At 24.9% G+C, this 8,500-nt stretch overlaps 1 protein-coding gene across 4 annotated transcripts; it reads right to left on the bottom strand.

Annotated features, from left to right (window-relative positions):
* Window positions 1-601: 601 nt before the first annotated feature.
* On the bottom strand, window positions 602-8,071 carry LOC102679509 (low-density lipoprotein receptor-related protein 6). 4 transcript variants are annotated; one of them, XM_031513463.1, is made up of 12 exons: window positions 7,794-8,024; window positions 7,271-7,485; window positions 6,678-6,863; window positions 5,838-6,596; window positions 4,830-5,760; window positions 4,426-4,710; window positions 3,907-4,187; window positions 3,513-3,764; window positions 2,442-3,297; window positions 2,065-2,300; window positions 1,477-1,989; window positions 602-1,047 (listed from the first exon to the last, which is right to left on the bottom strand). In XM_031513463.1, exons 2-12 carry the CDS (start codon window positions 7,335-7,337, stop codon window positions 677-679), a joined length of 4,737 nt encoding a protein of 1,578 aa, XP_031369323.1. In that variant the 5' UTR covers window positions 7,338-7,485; window positions 7,794-8,024; the 3' UTR covers window positions 602-676. The 4 variants fall into 4 exon arrangements, with proteins under 4 accessions (XP_031369323.1, XP_006621985.1, XP_006621983.1 ...); XM_006621922.2 differs by having other exon boundaries at window positions 5,838-6,863; window positions 7,271-7,473; window positions 7,940-8,071; XM_006621920.2 differs by having other exon boundaries at window positions 5,838-6,863.
* Window positions 8,072-8,500: the final 429 nt, after the last annotated feature.

Below are 8,500 nucleotides of genomic sequence, written 5' to 3'. Positions count from 1 at the left end.
TATATATTATATATATATATTTTTAAAGAACAAAACAATGTTAATTACAAATGTAAAAATAATAATAAAATAAAAATCTTCCTAAAACAACCTATCTCAAAAACTAAAAATCATATACAACTTTTATACATTACAATTATTACAATATTTACAATATTTTATGATTAAATTTCTTACATTATAAAGTTAAGAGGCACAATGGTATACATTTTTTACAGAGATAATAATAAAAAGATTTATTTAAATGTAAATAATACTTTTAAAAAATGTATTAATGTCGAAAAAACTCGAGTATGACTTTAAATATAACTCAATAATATAAAATAAATTCTCATTTAAATCATCTTTAAATAAAAAATTTTAACTGAATTTCTTCATTAAAAAATTTTTTCCTTTCGAAAATTTTTAAAAGAAAATATTAATTATGAAATTTAATTATATTTAATTATAATAAAATTGTTCACTTATATTATTTCAGTTAATATAAATAAATAAGAAATATTCATTATTTATTTTTTTCAATTTTGAATATTTTAAAAATAATTTTTTTTGTTTTTTACTTATAACATATAAACATTTTAATAAAATAAATTTTCATTTTCTAAAAAATTTTTAAAAATCTACTAAAAAATGTAATTTTTTAAAAAATAGAATATAAATAATTTTTAATATAAATTCAAGGTACAGGAGAAGGAGGTGGTGGAAGTGGACTAAAATATGTAGAAGATCGTGAACTAGGAGAAGGAGGACAACTAATTCCAGCATCACTTTGGTAAACAGATCTTGGAGTAGGGGGTGGAGGATAAGGTTCACTTTCATATCGATATCTTGCTGGATAATTGCTATCTGACTCATCGCAAACATCTGTACTGCAAGGAGTTGGAGGTGGTGGTTGATTTATACTTTTATAATACCTATAAGGTTTATACCTAGATGCATTACTACTTGAGCACCTTGTAGAATTGGCTGTTGTGGCAGGACTTGGAGGAGGATTTAATGTCTCTTGAGGATAACCTGTGGAACTTCCTCGAGTTGAACTTGATGCACCTTAAATTAGAATATTTATTATTGCAGTCTAAAAATATTTATTTTACTTATATATTTATATTATTTTAATATATTTTAATATAAAAAATGTATTTTAATTTTCTAATTCAAACATCTAAAAGTTTACACGTGAATGTTATGTTAGAAAATCAATTTTCTATATTATGTTTTTAATGATTATTTATATTATTATATATATTTTTGTAAAATATTGTATTATATATTATTGTATTATATATTTTTGTAAAATATATAATATTTATATATAAATAATAAAATTTTATATAATAAAGTTTTTATAAGAAATTATTCATAAAATTATTTATAAATATATATAATATACTTATATATATATTTATATTTTATATTTACATTATATATATTAATAATTTTATTTTTCAATAAATAAAACATAAATTAAAATTTTACCAGTAATATGACTGCGATCATAACTTGATCCAATACTACTTCCATTTAACATTGACATTCTTACAGTTTCCATTCCTATTTTCAAATCTTTTCTACAATTTTTTTGTGCAAACATTGGTTTTGCTAATCTTGCAGGTTTTGGTGATAATGGATCTCCAGCTGAATCATGTAAAATATCAGGCAATTCTTCGTTATTTATAAATTTTTTTCTACAATAATAAAATCCAAAAGCAATTGCAGCGATTGTTGCAATCAATCCAATAGGTACAATAATAACATAAGTGATTTTTCCAGATTCTAATGAATTATTCTCTTGTCGAGGATTATTTGCTGGTGTACATGCAGATGCAAGTTCGTCACTTCCATCAGCACAATCCTCCCAACCATCACAAAGAGCAGAACCAGAAATACAAACACCATTACCAATGCATTGAAATTGATCTGGACGACAACAATGTGCTTCATCTAGACCATCATGACAATGAGTTGTTCCATCACATACCCAGGACATATCTAGAAAAATTTAATAATATTTTATAATTTCATTCTTTTTAATTTATAATCGAAACAATTATTCAATTTTTTTACCAATGCAATGACCACTTTGACATTTAAATTGTTCACGATTACAAGTTGGACAACCTAATTCATCACTTCCATCTGGACAGTCAGTTTGACCATCACATTTCCATGTTGCAGGTATACAATCTTTTGTTACTGCAGAACTAGGTGCAGCACAAGTAAAATGATCTGTTCCACAAGCTGGCGCAGCTCTACAAGTTTTTTCATCTTCGGATAAAACCAAAGATTTTGGACAAGAACATCTAAAAATAATATTTTTTATCATAAATTTTTCTAATCAAAAAATGCACAATGACTATATTCATTTTTTATTAGTTTTCTTCATTTTTGTAACCTTTTTGATTTTATATTTTATTTAATGGCTTTTATAAATTAAAACATACCTAGAAGAAATAGTTCCTATACAAAAATGTGAACATCCTCCATAATCTCGAAAAGGACTGCAAATATGTGTTTTCATTATATCATCTTGTGGAGTATTTACTGTAATTAAATCTGTGAGTACTTTATTCATGATTGTTTTTCTTCCATTTCCAGATTTATTAATACGCTCTAAACTAGATGTTTCTTTATCAAACCAATAAATAAAATCAAGAAAAACTGATAAATAAATAGTTGATCCTTGTCCAACAGGAGAAATTAGAATTCTTCTATTATTTCCATCAAAATCTGCATATTCAATTTGATTGCCATGTGCCCAGTATACAATATTTGAGATTGTATCTACTGCAATGCTTGTTGGTTGTTCAAGATCTGTTGCTATTACAATTCTTTCTTTTCCATCCATTTTACTGCGCATAACTCTCATTTTTCTTCCTATATCTGTCCAAAAAAGGAATCTTTTTTCTGAATGTATAGCGATATTTCTTGGTTTCTCTCCATCACCTTTAACAACAACACCTAAAGCAGAAGCATTGTCAAGTTTTGTAACATTAATTGCATCATTTATAGCACATGACCAGAATAACAATCTTCCTAATGAATCTAAGGCAAGATCCACTGGATGTCCTGAATTTCCAGAAATCATTATACTGGAATGGGTCTTGTTTTCCAAAGTTTTTCTAATAGATAAAGTACGTCCATCTATCCAATAAATATGTTGAGTTATGGGATCAAATTCTATAGATCGTACATGTTTTAAACCTTGTATTCGTAAAACTACATCTGGACAATCATTTGTATCAGGTAGAAAGCGAAATATTGCGTTACGCAAACTATACATCATAAAGCTTTTCGGTGCTGTAATAAATATATAATAATAATAATAAATAAATATATATTTTTATCTTTAAAATTTTATTCTTAAAAAATAAAAATTAATTTTTTAAATAATAATAATTTTTTAAATAATAATTTATATTTATATTTATTATAATTTTGAATATTAAAAATGTTTAAAATTATAATTAAATATTTTTAGAATTATAATTAAAATTTTATAAATTTATACCAACCAATGCACGTTTTATTATCCTCTGCTAAATTGTAATGAGTAGGACATTCACATTTGAAAGAATTAGATATGCTTTCATTTTCTCCTGGTAAAGCAATACAAAGATGAGAACAACTTCCATTTTTTGAAGCACAAGGATTCCATCCTGCTTGTCTAGAACCATGAAAGACTAACAAATCTGTCACAGATTCTAATTTATTATGTATCTTCTCTCTATTTGCTCCATTAGTCTTATTAGCTTTTTCTATATCACCTATTGATTATATGAATTATTTATTTAAAATTTGTTCAAAATATTTATATATTTAGAAAAATATTTAATTTAAAATCTAAATTTATTTATATATGATAAAATAATTATTTTATTAATCAATATTTTACTTTTATTTATATACCTGTATTCCAATCTGTCCAATAAATATAATCTTGATATTGAGTAATACTAAATGGATACACAATATTTTCTGTTATAATTGCATATCTTTTTCTTGTACGTAAATCAAAACTATCAACAGCTGGAGTATATAAATCTGCCCAATATAATTTTCGTGCTGAATGATCAATTGTTAGACCATTTGCTCTACCAATATTGGAAAGTATTATTTCACGATGTGTACCATCCAAATATGATCTTTCTATATTTCCAGAATTTCCCCATTCTGTCCAATACATATGGCTAAATAATATAAAATGTTAAAAATTACATAAGAAATATTTTATAAACATTTTTTATTATATTATTCTATATATTTTAATTTTTAATTGTATAAATATTTTTTCTTTAAATAAATAACATAATTAAATAATTAAATTAATTACCAATGATGATTTATTATCATAAGAATATTTTTAATTTTACTAATTACAAAAAAAATAAATATAATATATATTAAAAAATCAATCAATATAATTACCCTTTGCTAGGATCAAGAGCTAAACATCTTGGTTCAATAATATTATTCCAAATAAGAACTTTTCTGCTACAGCCTTCTAATCGAACCATTTCTATTCTTCGAGTTCCTGTATCACTCCAATATAAGTTATGAGCAATCCAATCTATTGCTAAACCTTCAGGTGTTTCTAAACCAAGATCAACAACTCTTTCTATATCAGATCCATTTATAAAAGCTCTTGTAATTGTTTTCAATTTAACATCCGTCCAATAAATACGATTGTCTACTATGTTAAAATCTAAGGCGCTAATAAAAATAAAATATATATCAATAAATGTTTTAACAGAATTTTTATGTAACAAATAAATATATTTTTTCAATGATAGATTTTAATACAATTTTTTATTTATAAATGTAAATTTTACCTTGCATCTTTAACACCAGTTAATGGAATAATATTATCGTTATTTGCATTTTCAATGCTAATTCTGCCAATGTTTTCTTTCCTTGCAAATAACATAAATGCATCTGGGACAACACAAGTCTTTTTATCTTTAGTTAATTCATATCCAATTTGACATGCACACACATATTTATTTCCTGGTCTGTTTAAACATAGATGACTACAACCTCCATTGCTTTTTACACAAGGATTTGTACCATTAACTTTTCCTAAATGCACTGCTTTTAAACCCATAACATTTGGAACTTGATCAACTATAACTTCTCTTTCACCACCTGTAAGTTTATGTGCTCTATCCACACTTCGTCTTTGCCAATCAGTCCAATATAAATAATCTCCTAATAAACTTAATCCAAAAAGGTGTGGTAGATTATCTGTGATTACTTCTCTTCTATTTGTACCATCCATATTACATACTTCAATCTTATCTGTTTTTGCATCACACCAATAAATTTTCCACCTTGCAAGATCTAAAGCAATTCCATTTGGCCAAACAATATCTTTATTTATTAAAAGAATACGTTCTGTTCCATCAAGATTACTTCGTTCTATTTTTGGACGTTTTTCATTCCAATCTGTCCAAAACATCCATCCTAATTCAGGAGCTAAAGCAATTGCTCTAGGTTCAATTAAATCTTCATTTATTAACACTTTCCTACTTGTACCATTTAATCTAGCTACTTCAATTCGATCTGTTCCTGTATCAGTCCAATAAAGATTCCGTGCCAACCAATCAACAGCTATTCCATCAGGATTCTTTACTTCTGTTGTTATAATATTTTCTTGATTAGAACCATCAAGAGAAGCTCTACGAATTGCACGAGCTTCTTCATCTGTCCAATAAAGCATTTCTTGCACAGGATCAAAATCAATTGCTATTGCATGTTTAATTCCTAATTTTAATAAAAAATTATAATATGTATAAATTTTTTTAAAAAAAACAATTGATACATAAAATATTGAAAAATACCTGTTAATGGTAATACAAAGTTAGTATAATCTGGAGAATCTAAAGAAATTCGACAAATTTCATTTCTTTGAACTATTAATAACAATTCTTCTGGTCCTTCTGCACAAGTCAAATTATCCACTAATTTCACACCAGTAGGACATGCACAACTATATCCAGGCTCTGTCATACTAAGAAGACACAAATGTGAGCAATTTCCATTATTTTTTTCACAAGGATGACTACCATATGGTTGTCTTTTAACATCCCATACTTCTATGTCACCAGGTATATATTCCCCATGTAATAATTCTCTAGGATGTGCCTGGTTTTGACGAACATCATATGAATGTACACACCATGTTTTCCAATCAGTCCAATATAATCTATGATCAAAAAATGTTACTGCAAAAGGGTAATCTAATCCTTGTTCTATAACTTTTCTTCTGTTTTTTCCATAATAATCCATCACTGCGATAAATTTAAGTCTTCCATCTACCCAATAAACCAATTCATTTTCATAATCTACAGTTAAACCATTTGGCCAAAATATATCATCAGAAATGATTACTTCTCTTGTCGACGGATCTCCATTCATTGCAGCTCTTTCTATTTTAGGTACATCACCCCAATCAGTCCAAAATAATATACTTTTCATTGGAACAAGAGCAATAGCTCTTGGTTGATAAATATCTGTCCAAAAAAGAACTTTTCTATGACGTCCATCAATGCTAGTTACTTCTATTCTATTTTTTTCTCCATCTGTCCAATATAATTTTCCTGTATACCAATCACAAGCTAAACCATCAGGAGAAATTAAACTAGAATTTACTACAATTGTTTTTTCACCAGTATGAGTACCATTTGTTCGAATACATTGAATTATTTCTAAACCACTATCTGACCAACATACTAATTCATGCTCAAAATAAAAATCTAATGCTGCACCTTCTGAGAGATCTTTTATGACAGTAGTTACTTTGTTAGTACGAGAAGCATTAGCCATTCTAATATCTTTTTGTGTGACAAAGAGAAGAGTTGGTGTTCCTAAAAATAACAATTCATATTATTAAAATTAAAAAGATTTATATAATTATTATAAAATTATTATAATATAAAACTAAAAAATAAGATTTAAAATTATTTTACAATATAAAAATCAATTAAATGAAAAATAAATTTTTATTAACATCAGAAATAAAATTATTAATTAATTAATCATTTAATTTTATAATTTTTTTAAGATTTAAAATTAACTTCTTTCTATTATTTATTTTTTTTTCTATTATTTCTTTCTATATTTAAGTATTTATTATTATTTATAATAAAATAAACTACAATCAGGAAATTATTATATTACATTACATTTACATGTAATGTTTTAATTGCAGATAAACCGTAACATAACCTCTATTATAAAATCATATAAAAATAAAACAATAAACATTGCTTACCATTAGACAAAAGGACAAGTTTGAAAAAACATGCAGTTAGGATAATTATTAAACTGATAATATCCATTCTGTAAGACAGAGAAGATCAACTGGCGACTCGCGAGTCGCATGCGGCTCCTTCTCCTACTTGCCTACTTCGTTGAGCCATAGAATCCCGAACTCCTCAGCAGCCATTTGAATGTTTTGACTATGTTGTATCGTTTCTAAGGATCGGACTCAAAAATATCACAATGACTTGAGTAAATTTTATTTGAAATATATTGTAATTTGAAACAATAAGTTAATTCAACTAACATATTATCTTTATTTTAAAAATAATTTACAAAAAATAATTTTATTTTACATCAAAATGATTTAAATATTAATTTAATTTAATTTAAATATTTAAATATTAAATTTTATCGAATAATTTTTTTTAATTCAATGTTTAATTTCTAAATAAATAATTTCTAAATAAAATAAAATTTAAATTTTAACTTTTAATATTAATTTTAATTTTAAATACTTAATTTTAAATACTTACTACGTTTTGTATGTATCAAAATTATAAACAATAAATATACGTGTCCAAGCATGAAGCGGTAGGGAAATAAACGGATTAGTATTTAACAAAATTGTAAGTTTCTCGAGACTTTGAACTTAAAACAGAAAAGTTAATCAAGTCCAGACCTGTTGTAAGAGATTCAGGGCTGATCCTTCAGCCAAGTATGTAAATTGAAACAAGACTTCGAGAAAATGGCGGGACTTGTCGATCAAAGTGAATTTAATTCTTCATCCTTATTTGTTTTCATATATATTTATAAAATATATTTACAACATAGTTACAATTTAACATAATAAAAAATTGAAATGATCTCATACTAATTAATCCTATTGGATGTAAAACATATATAAATAAAATTTCATTTTCTTATCTAAATTGATACACAAGTAACATTATAAGTATTATTAATATCTTATATATATATATATTATAATGTTAATTTCAAATAAAGAATACGTAAAATAAACTTTAAGGAATAAAGTTTATAATTTATTTAGGAAATTATAGGATAAAATTTTATTATTCTGTTACGTTTAAAAAATAATTAGTAATTAAAAAATAATATGAGTTTTTAAATAAAAATGAAAAAAAAAATTATAATAACTAATATATAAAAATCAAAATATTTTTATCAAATAATTTTTAAATTATTTTATCAATATTTTTAAATTATTTATCTTATATAA

Source organism: Apis dorsata, unplaced genomic scaffold, assembly GCF_000469605.1.
Source record: "Apis dorsata unplaced genomic scaffold, Apis dorsata 1.3 scaffold_650, whole genome shotgun sequence".
NCBI lineage: Eukaryota > Metazoa > Arthropoda > Insecta > Hymenoptera > Apidae > Apis > Apis dorsata.
This window is presented reverse-complemented; position numbering and strand designations above follow the sequence as displayed.

Coding starts and splice junctions, on each gene's coding strand:
- LOC102679509 (XM_006621922.2), bottom strand. CDS start 7,337: ATGGATATTATCAGTTTAATAATTATCCTAACTGCATGTTTTTTCAAA. Junction 3,765..3,906: donor TTGGACAGATTGGAATACAG/GTATATAAATAA, acceptor TATAATCAATAG/GTGATATAGAAAAAGCTAAT. Junction 1,990..2,064: donor TCAAAGTGGTCATTGCATTG/GTAAAAAAATTG, acceptor AAATTTTTCTAG/ATATGTCCTGGGTATGTGAT.